The sequence below is a fragment of the Ruditapes philippinarum genome, unplaced genomic scaffold (genome assembly GCF_026571515.1).
Source record: "Ruditapes philippinarum isolate M1 unplaced genomic scaffold, ASM2657151v2 ctg18368_1_1_1_1, whole genome shotgun sequence".
NCBI classification, from domain to species: Eukaryota; Metazoa; Mollusca; class Bivalvia; order Venerida; family Veneridae; genus Ruditapes; species Ruditapes philippinarum.
Genome location: NW_026857894.1, coordinates 35,334 through 54,148, shown reverse-complemented (window position 1 = coordinate 54,148; position 18,815 = coordinate 35,334). Strand labels below are relative to the sequence as shown.

At 31.6% G+C, this 18,815-nt stretch overlaps 1 protein-coding gene across 1 annotated transcript; it reads left to right on the top strand.

The window, feature by feature from the left end:
• Positions 1-1,507: 1,507 nt before the first annotated feature.
• On the top strand, positions 1,508-18,348 carry LOC132751427 (uncharacterized; the record flags this gene model as incomplete). The annotated part of the gene is given in 3 exon segments (XM_060741580.1): positions 1,508-1,616; positions 7,802-7,941; positions 11,129-18,348. Coding segments are annotated over 3 exon segments (366 nt in total), but the record flags the coding sequence as incomplete, so codon positions are not given.
• Positions 18,349-18,815: the final 467 nt, after the last annotated feature.

Here is an 18,815-nt window from a genome sequence, read left to right as displayed (position 1 = left end):
GAAACACACCTTTAAAATGTTGCTAGAATTTACTTAACTACTTTGGTTTGTAAACTCCTCAAGCAAAATGTTTGATCTTACTTTGGTGTTTATTACAATATCTTATATATAACTGTTTGTGTGTGTTCGAAGGAGAAAACTAACGGAGAGGTAAAACATCTGTTTCTCACACTTGTAACAGTTACGTTGGTTTATTTTAGTTCTTTTTGGTGTGCTAGTGTACAGTTTATAGTTTATTTTTTTATAATTATAATTTGTGTAAGTTCTTCTGAATCAATGATACAGGAAAACTTTTAATGTAGGTGGGTACTCGAAACTGACAATCCCAGCTTTACTTTCTTTAGATCTATATGTTGTACAATGCAGCAATATCATTGGTCCACTTAATTTAAGTTCTGATCTAAGCTTTTTAAAGTCATGCTTCTCTTCAGACTTTACATCAATTTTTTGTAGGTCAAGGTCATTCTTAAAGGTCAACTGTTGAAAAAGTATATTTTATTTTACTCAATTGCATCATGGTTACTGTACATATCCAATAAGCAGAAAGTGTCCACAATCTGCATTCACGACAAATGTTTAATCTACATAAGTCAAGGTCATACTTTATAGCTTTGTAGTTTACACTTAGACATATGACATTATAATTATATTTATTCATTTTACAAAAGTAAAAATTGTCCAAAGTCAAAGAGCAAAGGTCAAGGTCAAACTGGTATTATAAGAAAAAGGGACATGAATAAGTAAAATTCAGCTGACAGGTAGAGACTAATGGCCTCCCAACCTTTTTTAAAATTTTGTTTGTTATTATAATTTTGTGGAAGTACTAATATTGCTTTTATGTTTCAGCAAGAGTTTGAACGTCAAATTTAATATAATATTTTTGAGCTAATTTCAGCTAAAGTAACTTTAGTATGCTTTATGTTGCCAGGCACTTTATTTGAAATAACATTGTCATTGCTATTCTGCATGTTTTGATTTAAATGCTATTTTTTTTTTTGCTTTTAATGGAATGGTATAAATAAATTCTCACACAAAAGATGTTCCTTGTTGGGTTTTTTTATGTTTTCATGCATGTGAAGATAGTTTGCTAATTTCAGTTAAGGTGTAGGCACCAAGTTCAATAGAAAATATCGCAAAATCTTTAGTTAAATTGCAATTTACACATATGTTAATATTTTACCAGAAAAAAAAGTTGATAATAAAAAGTGAAAAAGTTTTAAGTATTTATTTATTTTTGTATTGACAAACAATGCAAGATAATTAAGGGATCTTCACAAGTTAAAGTTTTAATAAAGATAGGGGCAAGCTTAAATCATTTAACTTAAATTAGGCATGAAGTAAGTTCACTATAGCTATATCCGTCACCAACAAAGTAATTTTATGTACATGTAATTAAATTTGAAAAAAAAAAAGAGAGTAAAATTTCATTTTAAATTTCATTGTGACGTATCTTTCAAGAACATAAATTTATTTTCAATGAATGAAATTGTTATGATTATATTAACAGATCACGCCAAGACGTCCACCAAGACCGGAGAGTGAAAAGGAACGTAGGAACAGCCAGCGTCTGAGCGCACAGTTCACACACATGGGTCACCTTCCAGGTGCTTCACCAGGCATGATATCTCTACCTAATACAACTGCTTCATTTATATCGTATACCTCCACAGGCATGTAAATTCTTCACACTCTATATCTGTTCTTCTATTGGGAAGAGGCATAGCAGCTTCTGTTTGGCCATATTACCAGGGAACAATAAAACGTCTGTTGGGAAAATGCAATGTCCATTTAATGAATTAGATAGTTCTTTTTAAAATATAATACTTTACTCCATATGTGTAATAGATCTTCTGATCAGTGAAAACAGCATTAATATCTACAGACTAATTTAGATGTATAGGTATGTGTTTATCAGATCTGTCAACCAGATCTTTATTAGATCTGTCAACCAGATCTTTGACATGTCAAATGCCATTCATTCTCCACCATTATTTTTAGCTTGACTATTCATTGAATAGTAAGAGCTGTTGTACTTACCTTGGCCTTGGAATTGTCTGCAGTTTGGTTAAGTTATTGCATGCAAGTTGGTAACCCCTGAACTACTGAAGTGAAAAGGTTGAAACTTCACATACTTATGATTATCTAATATGATTGGCACAGGTCCTATAACTCTGGGTTACATTTACTATTACTAAGTTATGTCCCTTTTCTTACTGTCAAGCACTGATAATTGTTGAGCGCACTGTCTTACCAACAGCTATTGTTAATTCATTTACAAGTTAGTACTGGTATTAATTGTAGAAACTCTTGCTAGCATACTTTTTTCCTCATTTAGGGAGGAGAAATACTGTCAAAGTGGTAACAAAATACATCAGGGATGGGACAAGAGAAGAGCAAACTATGGAAACCCCTTTGAAAAAAACTTCTGATTTATTAATGCAGAAACTGCTATGCCTCTGTCAGATTAAAATATTGTATATGAGACATACAAAGAATTGTTTTAATCCAAATAGAAATTTTGTCTTATTTTGACTACACGTTGCAAAATTTTCCCCTTTTTAGCTCACCTGTCACAAAGTGACAGGGTGAGCTTTTGTGATCGCTTTTCGTCTGGAGTCCGTCCGTAGTCCGTCCGTAAACTTTTACTTTAAATGACATCTTCTCATAAACCACTAAGCCAATTTCATCCAAACTTCACAGGAATGTTTTTTTGGTGGTCACCTTTAAAATTGTTCAAAGAATTTAATTCCATGCAGAACTCTGGTTGCCATGGCAACCGAAAGAAAAAACTTTAAATATCTTCTTTTAAAAAACCCAAAGAGCTAGAGCTTAGATATTTGGCATGAAACATTTTCTAGTGAGTGTCTACCAAGTTTGTTCAAATAAAAGCCCTGGGGTCAAAATTGGCCCCGCCCCAGGGGGTCATTGATTTTCCCTATATGCATATAGTAAAAACTTAAAAAATCTTCTTTTAAAGAACCCAATGAGCGAGAGCTAAGATATTTAGCATGAAACATCTTCTCATGAGTGTCAATATTGGCCCCGCCCCAGGGGGTCATTGATTATCCTTATATGTGTATAGCAAAAACTTAAAAAATCTTCTTTGAAAAAAACCAAATAGCTAGAGTTTAGATATTAAGCATGAAACATCTAGTGAGTGTCTACAAAGTTTGTTCAAATAAAAGCCCTGGGGTCAAAATTGGCCCCACCCCAGGGGGTCATTGATTTTCCTTATATGTGTATAGCAAAAACTTAAAAAAATCTTCATTGAAAAAACCCAAATAGCTAAAGTTTAGAAATTAAGCATGAAACATCTTTTAGTAAGTGTCTACAAAGTTTGTTCAAATAAAAGCCCTGGGGTCAAAACTGGTGCGGGCCCAGGGGTGTCATTGTTTGTAACTATATGTTTTAGTAAAAACTTAAAAAATCTTCTTTTAAAAAACCCAATGAGCTAGAGCTTAGACGTTAAGCATCAAACATCTTATTGGTGTTTACCAAATTTGTTCAAATAAAAGCCCTTTGGTTAAAATTGGCCCTGCAAGGTGGGGGGGGGGGAGAGGTCATTGGTTTTTCATTATATGTGTGTAGTAAAACCTTAACATCATGAAACATATCTTCTAATGGGTGTCTTCCAAGTTTGTTCAAATAAAAGCCCTGGGGTTTAAACTGGCCTATATACAGGTGAGCGACCTCAGGGCCATCATGGCCCTCTTGTTTATTATAGCTACATGCCTCCAGATGAGTCAAACTATTTCAAAACAATCAAACTTTAGAAAAATGTAAGGAAAAGAAAAAAGTTTCAAGATTCAAGTAATATTCTACATATTATATGCAATTAATGACTGATTTTTCAGTATTTACAACTATATTTCTTCTGCATTACTAAAGCAGTAAAGGCCATTTATGCATATTTTGACCACTTTTTGGCAATTTACGTGGTTTGTAAGTGCCATTGATAATGTGTAAATTGCTTCCTTTTGATTACTTCACAATATTACAAATTCAAATACATCTTCAAAATTTTCATGAAAAGTAACATGAATCTGGAGGCGTGCTGCTTTAAAAAGTTTTTATTGTCACTAGTAATTTTTTTTTACAACTTTAGCTTTATTGTGTGATTTTTAGAAAAATATCCGATATATTTTTTTTTCATACAGGAATTGATGTATGTCTAATTAACAATATTTAATCTGTGAAAGTCATCTTCTATCTGTCTTTGAATACACAATTCAATGTGACATTGTCGTAACTCTTTTTCTTTCTTGCAGAGAAATGTGAATTTTTTGACATTAAATGTTTTACATTGACTATGTAAGCTACTATATGCAGTGTAAATTGTCTTTTATTTATGTGCAAAAATGTATTTTGAACAAAATAATTGTTTGATATTATTTATTTATTTCTTCGTTCAGTTGTTCTGTAACTTATTTTTATTGATATTGCTCTCAAAATATTTATTGTTTAAACCTTTCTAGCTACAGTGTATTTTGCATGAATAGGCATGCAAGTTAAGCATTGTTTTGAAGTTTTAGTTATACATTAATTATGGCACAGAAGAAAAGCACTGCACTGCATTGGATTGTTTGATACCTTAAATTTAAAAATCAAAAAATAGTATTAGTAGTATGCAATTACAAATAGGTGATATTTACTTTTGGATGATAAACATTTTCTGTCAGAATGAATGATATAATTGTGTGTTTATAAGACAATGTTATAATCATAACTTACTGCCCATTTAAGAAACCTGATACTGTATGGTTGCAAAAAAAATAACTGCAATAAACTTGCATACCAAAAATAAAAAAAAAAAACAACAACAGATTTTATATTATCTATAGATATAATCAATCATTTTCATATATATCTTCTTTTCATGTCCCTCACTGCTGTGAATTGCAATCACAGCATGAAATTTTTTCGTGCGAAGAAGCTATCCAGCTGTCAAAGAAGAAATATGTGGTTTTACTTGTGTGTCTTTTTGTACCTGAAATAATGTACAAGTGGTTAACTGGAGATCTTCCTCCGCAATCGAAGCTGAAAATTTGCCATATTACTTACAGTGTTGGTGCAACATAAAACTCTACCAAAATATATAAATAGAATTAGTGATTCTATCATCAATTAACTGATTTTAAGATTAATTTTATTATTAAGTTTGAAGTCAGTTACAAGGTGGAAGGAACTAAATTGTATTATTATCTTAACTTGTATACACTTACTAAAATCTTGTCACTTACATACATTATCTATCTGAATTATAAAACACATCTATGTATATATACAATATATTTATAGTAAACAAATTTTAAAAAACCCTCTTATTTCTTGGTGAAAATTTCCTAATAATGGTTTGTACTGTTTCCTATTAATTTAGCACTGATTTTGAATTTTCCCTAAATATGATGAATGGTTTTGTCCAGAATGAAAGATGGACAAGTCCATGTATGATATGTAGTGTGGTAAAGGTTGATTGTCATGACAATTTAGTGTGTGGCAGTTCTGCCTCAGCTGAATTATAAGGATAAGAAATTGTGGGAACATTGTATGAAAGTTATTCCTACAGTTTGTAACAGTTGTGTTGATTGTGCCCAAGAGCCCGTTATTTAAGACTAGTGTTAATTTGTATCACTTGACTTGATTGTGCCCAAGAGCCCGTTATTTAAGACTAGTGTTAATTTGTATCACTTGACTTGATTGTGCCCAAGAGCCCGTTATTTAAGACTAGTGTTAGTTTGTATCACTTGTGTTGATTGTGCCCAAGAGCCCGTTATTTAAGACTAGTGTTAATTTGTATCACTTGACTTGATTGTGCCCAAGAGCTCGTTATTTAAGACTAGTGTTAGTTTGTATCACTTGTGTTGATTGTGTAAAATTGAGCCCGTAAGACTGGTGTGAATATAACTTTACACAATGGACGCATGAGAAATAAAATCCACCAGGATAACACACTTGTATTCTGTATAAACTATGTCATCTTGACTCTTGATATGACTAGAATCTGCTGATACCCATTGAAGAAAACAGTTAAATAACTGTGAAACATCTTATTCTTTGGAAAAAAACAACATGTTTCATGGTGTTGCTACCCTTAACAAATTAATTACTTTTAGTTGCATCAATTAAGATTTGTGTGGTTATGTATACTATATAATAAATGTATCCATTTTTCATATTTTAAAGCATTGGCGTGGAGAATTTTGAAAGGTTTGTACAGTCAATAATTGGTTGTATAGTTGATACTGTCAGTGATCAGAGAAGCATACATGTAGTATACCCGGATATCTAGTCCCTCTTTACATTTACCTCCCCTGAATCTGTGTTATATATGTATCCTGCTCTAAACTTGAACCTATTGAATTGTTAATTAGAGAGTCAGAATTACAATGTTTAATTTTTTATAGCCTAAGGCATAGGCTTGCTCTTGTTCTTGAACTCTGTTACTGCTGGAAAAGTTTAGGCAGTTTTATCCATGCATATCTGTCAGCTACCATATTCATTCTGCAAGGATTAAAAAAAATTCCATTTTCCAATTGGGCAAACAAAAAGCCGTACAATATAATATAGTAATACCACCCCAATGGAGCTGATGTAATAGAAAATACATATAAGTTAACTGAAGTTATGCAAATTGAAAATTCATAATAAAACTTTATTTACCAAAAGGCTCTATGCCTCCAGCCAATTACATGACAAATAATAGAACAGAATAGAACACCTGTGTTAATACATGTGTAAGGAAGAAACAAGAATAAAAATGAGTATTAAAGTAGTGTAATGTTTCACAGAGAAAGGAACATCATCACCCACGCATATGCACATGCATCACATTCTGCAAACTCCCATTATTTTCAGGATTTTCATTGTTAAAATCACTATGTCATCAGGGTGTCAGGGGGCATTTGTATTTTATGTGCCAGCATTTGCATTATGTTGATCTTCTGCTATTTCAATGGCTATGGTCTTGCAAACAAAAACAAAAAGGAAGGAAAAGATAAATTAAGATAAATTAAGGAATTTACGGCACACAATTAATTTGTTTTAGTCATCAGAATTGCATTATATTTCCTTTTCATTCTGAAATATAATTTTATGCTATCACAGCATTTTATGTTGTCTTTACTTTTCTTTGTTTACCTCATAGTGGCTCTTTGGCAAAGTGGTTAAGGTCCTTGAATTTGTGTCACCTACCTCAGTAGGTTTTTAATCTTGCCTGAGTTTTTTTGGTAATTTTCACTAGACTGAGTTTTTAGGCTAGCCTTTTGATTTATTATGGCTACCCAGGTGCTATCTGATACTTGAAATAGATGTTACTGGAGGATACCTAGGGTGTTCCTTCATATAGAAAGCTTAAAGGGTAGTGGTGGCCTAATGGTTTAGGTGTCTGCCTGTCAACCCAAGGATCATGGGCTCAAACCTTACTTAGGTATGGACCAGGTTTCTTCATATGACACCAGGACTGGTTAGTTACAGGAAGAGGACTCAACAGTGGATTAAACAAGCTTCAAGCTTTCATACCATTCCAGCTAAAATGAAATATCTTAAAACTTAAAAGCTACAATACATTGTCATAGTATGATTTTAACCATTCCATCATCTTTTATATTTATTATGTTATTATGCATAGTTTTTGACTTTTATTCCGTTTTTAAATCATTACTTTATTTTCGTTAAAAAGATATAATTAAAAATGTTGTTTATAGATATTTAGAAATTTGTTTACGATGTTGGTTATATAACTTCATTAAACTAAGGATACAAAATAGCTCAAGTAAATAATTGTATGATTTTACCATTACAGAGAATTGTGACTCGGGAGATGATGACGGGCCGCCACCTCTACCAGTGAAACATTCCGAAAACAGCAAGCTGAGCTTTGACGCCCCACCACTTCCTTCCCGCCAGTCCCTCACTCCAACAAAAACTCCTCGCAAGTCTAAGGTGGGTTTCTTTGACAGATGGATGCCTCGATTATCAGTATCACATCAGTCCTCTCCCTTTCTTCAGGGTGGCGATAAGATGGGGTCAGATCCTGATCTCTCCTCACCAAAATAAATGTTACACACAAGTTGTCCCCCTTAGCTTCTGGAGGATGACATAAAAATGTTGTATTTTTATAGTGCCTCACTGGAATATCTCTTCATGATAACCATTTGATGCAATTTATAGAATCTAAATACCAATGTTAATGTTCTTGAGGGTGGAGTCACTGGCATATCTATACAAGTTAAATCTTCACGCTTGGAACTTATAAAAACAAAGTGTGGCAGTGTTTCAGATGTTGAATTAAAATTTACCGAAACCGCTGTTTCGTAATGTTTAGAAATACAAGAAAATGCATGCTTTAATGTTAGGTAAAATAATTAAGTTTGTCTTTAACAGTTAGTGTGTTCATATTCAGCAATAGTACATTTTCATTAATTTTCATTAATATAGTTTTGTTAGATATAGGAAGAATTCATTTACAAACATGGTTGTTTTAGCTGTAGATGTAATAGAATCAGTATTCATATATGCTATTTGATATATAAGATCTTGAAATCCAAATAAGTAGCATAAATTATCATTCATCACTTCATATCGCTAGCGACAACTGATTTTACCCATGTGAGTCTGTCCAGACCAAGATCTGCGGCACTTTCTGTACTGTCTGATTGTGGTCTGCACTGTTCGCTATTCAGTCAATCTTATTTGTTTGAAATTGAAGATATTTAGCTTGGTAAAAGTTAATACATTTGAACAGTATTTAATACTTATATTAAGTAATATGTGCCAAAAGTTATATCTATACAGTTTTGTCACACAAGGCCTCACCGTGCAATACAATCATGTAAATATTCATATATTTTTTATAAAAAACAATTTTCATATCTTATTTTTGATATCTGATACATTATGTACTTCAGGTTATAATTATTATTTTTTGTAATTTCATTCAGACCTTTATTTAATGACCTGTCTTATGGAAATGGAAATACTAGTCTATGCTGACAGACAGTCTATTGTATTGATAAAATTTCCCGTTGGTTTTGTGCTATTAATTGATCAAAAGAAAGTTGAAAAATTTGCGACATTATTTAGTAAAATCTACAGTAACATGTAACTATGTAACAGAATACAGATATTTTAAAATAATATAGTGTACAGGAGCAATATAAGTTTGCATATTAAGAACTGCCACACCTGTGGGGACAGCTGTTTCATGTTAAAAGCAGTATGCCTCCAGATGAGCCCAAATATTTCAAGAAAATCAAACTTGAGAAAAATGTGATAACTATTTCAGAAAAGTAAAAAGATTCAAGAATCAAGTAAAAATTAACATGGTATGTTCAATTAATGACTCATTTTGCAGCGCTCGGCACCATGTTTCTACTGTGTAACTTTTCGCAGTAACAGCTGTTTTTTTTTTGCTTTTTTTTTTTTTTTGCATACTTTGACCCCTTTTCGGAAATTAATGTCGACTGTAAATGATGTTTGCGATGTGTAAAGTAATATATTTGTTCTCTTCTCAATATTTTACTTTCAAATACATTTTCAAAATTTTGATGAAAATTTGCATGAATCTTGAGGCATGCTCCTTTAAGCTTTTTGCCAAAAAAATAACAGTAATAGGTATTTATATCTATGGAAAAACTTGAAAGAGTGGTAAGACAAACTGTTATAAAATAGTACAATAAAGCTAATATAAACATTTTGACTGGTATTAAAGGTAAGATGGCTAGTATGAAGATATAAGTTTTTCTGAAGGTATACCACCAATCATCAGCTTGCTTATTCTTGGCATATTTCAACAGTATCCAGGTGATTAAATATGCACTGTCTTACAAACATTTTTGGATTTGTAACAAATGCAAAATATTTTGTTATTTTTGGTAATTTGACTTTCAGCCACTGTCTTACAAAAAAAAAAACATCAAGAAAAACAAAATACTGTAGACCACTGAGCAGTCATACATACATAAAGTTGTAAACAAATTTTGACTACTCTTAGTTATAAATGTACATGTTATGTATGGGCACCTTCATGTAAGGTCATCCTTTAGCGGTAAAGCTGGAAAGTAGCCATATGACCTTTGACCTAAAGACCAACAAAACAAAAAAACAATGTTTTGGGATTTTTTTTTACAACAGATAATCAAGTATAAAAATAATAAACATGCCAAACATTATGCAAGCTTCTGATTGATGAATTACCTAAGAGCTTTTTTTCTCTATTCTGTAGCTTGCATGATTTTATATTATATGTACATGTATATATTTAATGAATTAATTATACCTGATATGACATTTAATTGTAATGCATGAAGTTTGTAATATTTAAATATTAAGTGACTTTTTTTCTGTGTACATGCTCAGGCTTTCATGTCAAATGAGGGTATAGGCTGCATTCTAAAATTATTGTTGTATTTTATATGGGAGATAAAGTTTCATTTCCTGAAAACAGCTTTGTTTTTTTTAATGCTTTTCAATGGCTATGACTTGGCATAAGACAATAGAATTGACTATATATATCCCAGGTTCTGTATATATGCTTAATATAAAATTATATTTACTAGTTATTATAAAAAAAAATGTTTCTTAGTCCCTGTCTAACATACTTAATGTGAACTCCTTTATAGTAAAATTTCTGTTAGCATGGGGACTCTGTGGCTAATTGGTTAATGTCTCTGATTTCAAATCACTTACCCCTTGATGCTGTGGGTTCTAATACTTTTCTTCTGTGTGAGGCAGCTATCTAGCTAGGTTTCGAAAGGTTGGTGATTCTACTCGGGTGCCTGCTTGTGCCTGAAATAAAGCACAAAGGGGCTTCCTTTATAAGTAAAGCTGCAGAAAGTTGCTGTATTACATTTATTACTTAGAATCCAACAAAATGAACAAATCTGTAATCATGACTTATATATATTGTAAATTTGAAAAAGAATAAAGATTTTAAAATGAAATCATATGTTACTTAGAGGCAACACATCTTTTGTTGGTAAAGAACAAGGCATTATCTGATGCCTAGAAACTCAACTCAGTTTTGATAATGAAAGCCTGGCAATACAATATAAAGGAACATTATATATTTAACTTTTTAATCTTATTTTCTTGCTCATACTCTTACATTTTCTATGCATATCTTTTCCAGCCATCTGTGAAGGCGTCTCAATCTTTGGAACTGAACTCCAACCCCCTTGAAACTGCCCCACCTCTGTTACCAGAGAAAATCACTCCAAGCCGATCTTTTGATGGTGAAAGTTTGTGATATAACATTATCTTGATAGTATAGTTATGTATATTGTGAATAAGAATGAATTGAAATGCAGGCATTTCACTAGAATAGTTTTATTTGTAGGAGGACTGTAGAAACACATTACACGCCTTAAGTTTTTAAAACTAAAATGCAATCTAATTTAACAAAGGAATATAGATTGTTAAATACATGTAGTTGCTATTATTTGTAATGTCATTTTTTAATGTTAAAATGTAATTTTAACAGTGTTCGGCATTTGTGAAAGTTAATAAATGGGGTTGATAGAAAAATATTTTATTGTGATAAGGGCTTTTTAGTCAGATGTATTTATTTTGACTTTTTGGAATATGATAATTGATCAAAATGTTGTTTGTTCAGAAATGTTTAATTTATGTATGGTATGATGGAATGATTGGAGCATTTTTATCTAATTAGTCTTTGATCATTTAATGTGTAAGGCACTAAAATGGATTCTTCATTGCATGACATCATCAAACTTTTCATAGACTACTGATATAGACGATTTAACTCTTTTAACTGCTGCTAACTATGCTCACCTTTACACATGAACTATTTTATCTTGTTCAGTAAGCTTGATCTTCACATGCTAAGCTTCTTCAAGCTTTTAACCTGATTTTCATTTCCGAGTGTCAAAGATGAACCCTGGCTTTAATTCAAATTTGTGGCATACTATTATTGTGAATTCACTTAATTTCGTGGGCATGAAATTTCGTGGTTTTGTCACAGAATATTTTTGTGGGTTCTTAAATTTGTGGATTGTCTTTTTTTCTAAAAGGTAAAATGTAAATAATGTGGTGCAAAATAATCTTACAGCAGACAAAATAAAATTTTGTTGGATGTTAAATTCGTGGATTGACCTTTCCAAGAGAAGCCCAAAAATTAGTGCCCCACGAAAAATAATGATTTCATAGTACATTTGTACTTGAAATTTGACAGACAAGATAATCAGCTATCAATCTGGGTAATCACTACTGATATGTTAAGCCTGATTCTGTACTAGTGTATTGTGACATTTGCGTTTCTACTTCTGCTTAAAGAGTCAGGTAATAGACAATTCTAAGTGTCCATTATTCTTTTGATAGTAATTGAAACAAAGTTAAGGTATTTTTGTATGAGTTACTGTGTTCATTTAGATTTTGTTATGTGAAATTGCATTTGCAAGTACTGTTCATTTATTTTTTAATGCTAATGAAACTTCACAGATTAAATGTACAGTCATTTAACTGCATTTCTATTGAGGTGCAGATTCTTTTGTACTTTGAGGGGAAAAGAGTAAAAAGTATTTATACTAGTTTATTATTGATTACTTTTTAATATGCTTCTTCATAGAAACAATGCCAGGTTATGTTCAACTTAAGATTTCTGACCAACTTTGACATTCCATATTATACCTAATAATTCACTCCAGCTTGCACAGGGATTTCTGGGATCAAAATACTTTATTGTTTTATCTTTGTTTAATATTTAGAGACAGAACTAAGTCTAATTTCCAAGATACACATATGTTTTTTCAAAGTTTAACTGTATAAAATGTACATCAATTCACTCAGAAAACACAGATTTGAACACTTACAAATTTGTTTACTCAATGGCGAAATGTCAAAAATGTTGAATGTTAACCAGTATCAAAACAGTACAAATGTATTTCATTTTCAATGTCTGCTGAGAACTTTTCAGTCTGATAACCTTTGACCTGTGTGATTGAATGCTAGCTTTCAGCTTTTTCATGTTACGACCAGTTTTCAATTTTCACCAATTAAAGAAACCAATTACTGTATTTCATATGATAATTGAAATGTAAGGATGACATTTAAAGTGTATGTATAGTACATGATGACTTGTTGTATCTAGTCAATGTGTTTATGTGTATACAATAAAATAATGAAATCTATTCAGGTGTGATTGTATGTTTAAGAAGTGACATAGTCTGTTAATATGTGATTACATATGAAAGCTGCCATGAGAAAACAACCATATGAAAGCTGCCACGAGAAAACAACCCTTGACGTCATTTTACAAATGACATCAGCAAAGTTAACGTTGTCTTTGATGTTAAAAAAAGGGAATTACCCTTGAAAACTTAAAGATAAATATGAATAGTTAACAATAAGAAAATTAAAAAAATTAAAATATTTATTTCAAGAACTATAGAATTGTTAATATGTCAATTAAAAAAGGTAAGTGACATTAAAGGGTTGTTTTGTCATACAGGCAGTCAATTATTATAATGGTGTTACACAGTCTGTTTAAAGATGAACTTCCTAGTGTGAGAGGTATGCAGTTTTCTTGAGTCATCACTGAAAAAAAGAACATTTAAAATAAAACAATTTTTTTTTTTGGTGAATTTAAATTCAAAATTGAGATACTTGTTCATTTACATTGGGGATTTAAAGTATTTTAGGATTTTGATGTATGTATGTAATTAGGCATAAATAAGGGTATACTTAGCTGCCAATCTTCTTTTTGTTTTTGTTCATTTGTATATGCTTGACAGTTCTTGTTATAGATTACGAAGGGAGTTAATTATATTAATATTTAGGGTATATTTTTTCAGCAGTAGCTTCCCTTTATTGAGTCAGTTATTTTGTTGTTGTTTTTTTTACATTTTATTTATTTCAGAATTCATAAAAATTGTGCTTGAATGGCATGGAGTGTTTCTAAAATCTCATATTAATTTTGTTTTATGTATCAAACATTTATGTCTATATTTTGTACTTTTTTGTTAAAAAAACTTATATTTCAAAGACATTGTGCAAAGTTTGAACTATTGAAATGCTTTCTTTTCTGTCTTTGAATTATTCATGTCATATTCTGGAATCATTTACATGTATGTATGTTCATTGTTTTTAAAGTAAAGAGGGTATTTTCTAGTTTGTCTTTGTAGAAATGTTTTATGTATTTAAAGTCATATAATGTTTTCCACAGATCTGCAATGTTTTTGTTGTTTGTTTGTTTTGTTTTTTGTGCTTTTTTCATATAAGATAATTATGTGTTGCCTTTTTGCATCAGTCATTGACTTAATTAAAAGAAAATGTGTATTTAGTTTTGGATATATATTTGTAACATAATGTATATTACAATAATACTTGTTAGTATGTACAAGTGTTAATAATGCAATCTCAATTTGTAAAAGAAAGATTATTATAATTCTTAACCATTAACTGGCTGGAACCTAAAGATACAGTAGGCTTAACCATTAGTATAATAGAGCCAGGCCAGCCTGTACATCAGTGCAGACTGACCAGGCTCTCCTGTTAGTTGACCTACTTTTAATGTGGCCTTCAGCTTTTATTATTATTTTATAACAATTCAGTGTTGTTTCAAACTAAGTATTTCAGTAATTCTAAATGGAATAATGCGTCATATCACTGCTAAGTCTACTTCAAAAAAGCATCCGTGAGCTATTTATAACATGTCAGTGACGTTCGTTTCCAAAAATAGAAGATCAGGGAAACAAATCATCTGCTTTACTAATTTAAATATAGAGAGCAGATGATTAGAGGTATTAAGGGGTTTCCTTATTGTCAATGTATTTATTGTAGGCATGCATCATTTTACACCTTATTACTTTTGATTTTACAATTAAATGAAACGATTTACCTTAGGAAAAGCTGAAGGCCGCTTTAAGTTACTAGAATTGATAATTGACAGTTCAAACAAATTCAGTGAACAGCTTGACAAGATCATTCAAGGAATTCAGTAGGTTAAAGGTTAAGTATGAACATGATAAAATTGACACCAAATGTTGTTCATGATGTCATGTTAAAATGATGTTGTTTTTGTTTATTTATAAGGAACACTAGAATTTTAATGAAAACCATTTAAATTTGTTATGATAGTGTATCTTATATATCTATTTTATATACTTTGTACACCAATTATAATAGTGCTTATGTAGTGTATCTGATGGTGTCTTGGCTAATGAGATAAGGCTACTAATATAAAGTGGCTTGACCCATTCTGCTATTGATGCAAACCCGAAAGTGAACAGATTTAGTGCCACATTGTTTTGATGTTTTGAAGATTTTTGAATATCCCACCAAACTTTTTATAATGCAAAGTATCAACTTTCTAAGTTTATATACTAAACATAAAAATGCTTCCATTTCATGAAGTGTGTTGTCTGTATTGTACAAACATCTGCTGCAGTAGATTCCAATGTTGTCTGTTGCACAGATATATACATGTCTTGTGCACTGGTTTGTATAGGTTGTCCGCTGCACAGATAGAATCTATGTACATGTGTATGTGTTTGCTGTACAGATTTGTACCTGTTTTCTTGCATATCAGACAGGATTATCTACCGTTTACACCAGTGTTAGAAAACCCCCTCATGTAAGACAAATCGCGTGCTTCAAATGACGTCATTGCCACGAGACATGTTCATACGCTACTATAAGAAAAAAGAGCGTAATGAGAATATCAGTTTTCGTAATTTCTGTTCTAAAAATAATTGACATGTGATATGCAAGAAAAAGAATCAAACACCGGCTGTTGGTACAGACATGAATATCTAGCTCAAGGGTAACTGTTAAGCGGAAACTTGGCAGAGCCTCGTTACCGCCGTAAACAGTTACCCTCAAGCTAGATATTCAGGTCTGTACCGGTAGCCAGTGTAAGAGTCTAAAAGTCTGCAGCACAGATAGAATCTATGTACGTGTCTGCTGCAGAGATTTGAACAGAATATCTGTTGCACAGATATGTACAATTTCATTTTTCTGCTGAACAGAGATAAACATGTTGTCTGCAGAACATAGATGCACATGCCTGATGCAATGGATCCTTATGTCAACACTTGCTTAGATGTACATTGTTTACTGCTGCGATACATGTACTAGTACAACATTTACTGGTACAACATGTTTGCTACGACTATCAAGTTGTATGTAACTATTTTATGGTGCTTCATGGTGCTTCTCCACACATTCCCTTATTTTCTACTTTTACATGTACATATATTTTAAATCAAACATATTGTTGCTCACTTAGTGTTGTAGGCTTATTTTCTTTGCTGGACTATATTTTTATTCTTAAACACAAAGGAAATTATGTTTCATGGTAGTTAAATGCATACACTTGTTAATTATAAGCAATATTCATTGTTCATTTGAAGAAATACATATTTTGAGAGGTAATGAACCTTTAAGGAAATGAGCTTATTTTCATATAGACAGAATTAAAACTTTGCAGCATCTTAGAAAATGAAAAACAGAAAAAATCTTTAACATACATGTACATGTATTTTTGTTAAGTTCAAGGACAGATAACCCATAATTAAGCCAAGCATGGCCTTATTCTGTCAAGGCATAGTAAAAAAAAACATATTCATTTCTCTCATTTCATGTATAGATGTGCAGACATGAATAAATGTACAATCTGTGTACTTTGTATGTAGTTATGTTTTGTTTAGTTCAAGTTTAAAATTTAATGAAGGGTCTGAGGTAGATGTTATTATCTAAACAGATACCATTTTTAGCTCGACTTTTCTATGAAAAGGGGAGCTATCCTACTCGCCCCGGCGTCGGCGTTGGCGTCACACCTTGGTTAAGTTTTTCGTACCACCCCACTTTATTTCAGAAGTATTACAAGTATGGCTTTGAAACTTACCATACTTGTTCACCATCATAACCTCCATCTACAGACAAGAGTACATAACTCTGTCAAGGTTTTTGACAGAATTATGGCCCTTTTTTGACTTAGAAAGTGTATTGAGCTTGGTTAAGTTTTTTGTACCACCTCACTTTATTTCAAAACCATTGGAGGTATTGCTTTGAAACTGACCATACTTGTTTACCATCACGACCTTCATCAACAGACAAGAGGACATAACTCTGTCAAGGTTTTTGACAGAATTATGCCCCTTTTTGACTTAGAAAATACATTGAATATGGGTAAAATCCACTTATTGCCTTAACCCTTTGAGATATTGCTTTGAAACTTTTAATGCTATTTCACATCATTACCCCCATCTGTACGCAAGAGAAGGTAACTCTGTCAAGGATTTGTTTTAAAAATTAAGGCCTTTTATCGACTTAGAATCTTGGTTAAGTTTTTAGTACCAGTCCACTTTTTGACTGAACTGTTTGAGATATTAATTTGAAAGTTGGAATACTTGTTTACAATCATGATTCCCAAACATGTCCAGGAGAAGGTAATTCTGTCAAAGATTTTATTTGAATTATGGCCCTTAACTGTCAATGTTTTGTATTATAGGCAAGCACTAAAAAACTTAAAAAATCTAAAAAAATTCATTCCTATCCACTTGTTCACTTTACCATAAATTATGTCATAATAAAATAATTCTTCACTAAATATCTTAATGCTCATGGCCATTGTTCACTTTAAAAATACAGAGATTCTTGTATTGCCTTTTACTGCAAAAACTTTTTTTATTGGCAAGCAATAAAAAAGTCGAGCGCGCTGTCTTACGGACAGCTCTTGTTAATATTTCTACTTCTGATGATTTTTAGTATCTTTATGTTAACTGAATAAAGGTAGAATATTTTTATAGGATTATAATTATGATCTTTTGTACTGTGACGCAGCATTAAATAAAAAAGAAATACAAAAAATTAGATTTTTTTTTCAGACATACCTTTCATTAATCAGCCTTTGAAAGGACCTTCAATAGGGAAATAAATCAAATTCAAGGACAGCTAACTGGAAACAAGGTCATGGACCCAAATTGTTTCCTCTTAAATGTTTCTGCTATCATATTTTTAACTTGTGCAAAGTTTGAACAGATCATGTGCGACAGTTTTCATTTTATCTATAGATCTCTTTGAATCTTAAGAAACTAACAGTTATAAGAAATGAGTCTGCTGTTGACATTAGCAAATTTGTTATCTCCCAACATCTAACATAGTACTTCTTTAAATTCAGATACCATAACTAGAAAACCTATGGTTGACAATATTGGTCATTCAAAGTCATTGAAAATACCATAACCACCAACAACACACACACTTTTGCCATAATTTTATAAAATGTATTCAAATCTTGTTTGATACTTGTTTTAGATGTTACATGATATATCTTATTTGTACCTGAAATTATATTCTTACATTTTGATAAAAATAAATGCTGCATCATTATATTGTGTTGCTTTTTCAAAGTTCACTTTCTCTCTCAGATTAGATTAGTTTCTCCGTCAGATTTAGTTCCTCTGTAATATTTTGTCCTCTGTCAAATTTACATTCTCTGTCAGATTTAGTTTATCTGTCAGAGCTGGGACCAACAATATTTAGGGTTATTACCAGGTCTGATTTAGTTCTGATATTCAGTTTCTAATTCATGGATAAATGCCTTCTCTTTTACGTAATATGTAGATTGTCCGCTGAAAGTTTTATTGTAGTATGTTAATGATAAACTTTGTGTTCATACATGGCATCTTTCTATAGACAAAGTTAAAGGTCAGCTGTACATGTCCATTTTATCGGAAGTTTATCCGCAATTATTTAAACTTTTCTCTTCCCGTCGGTACGTGCACGTCGTAGAAAGGGCACCGACAGGAGATTTTGAGCTTGGCTGAATTTTTCACCAGGGACACGTTGACTGGTAT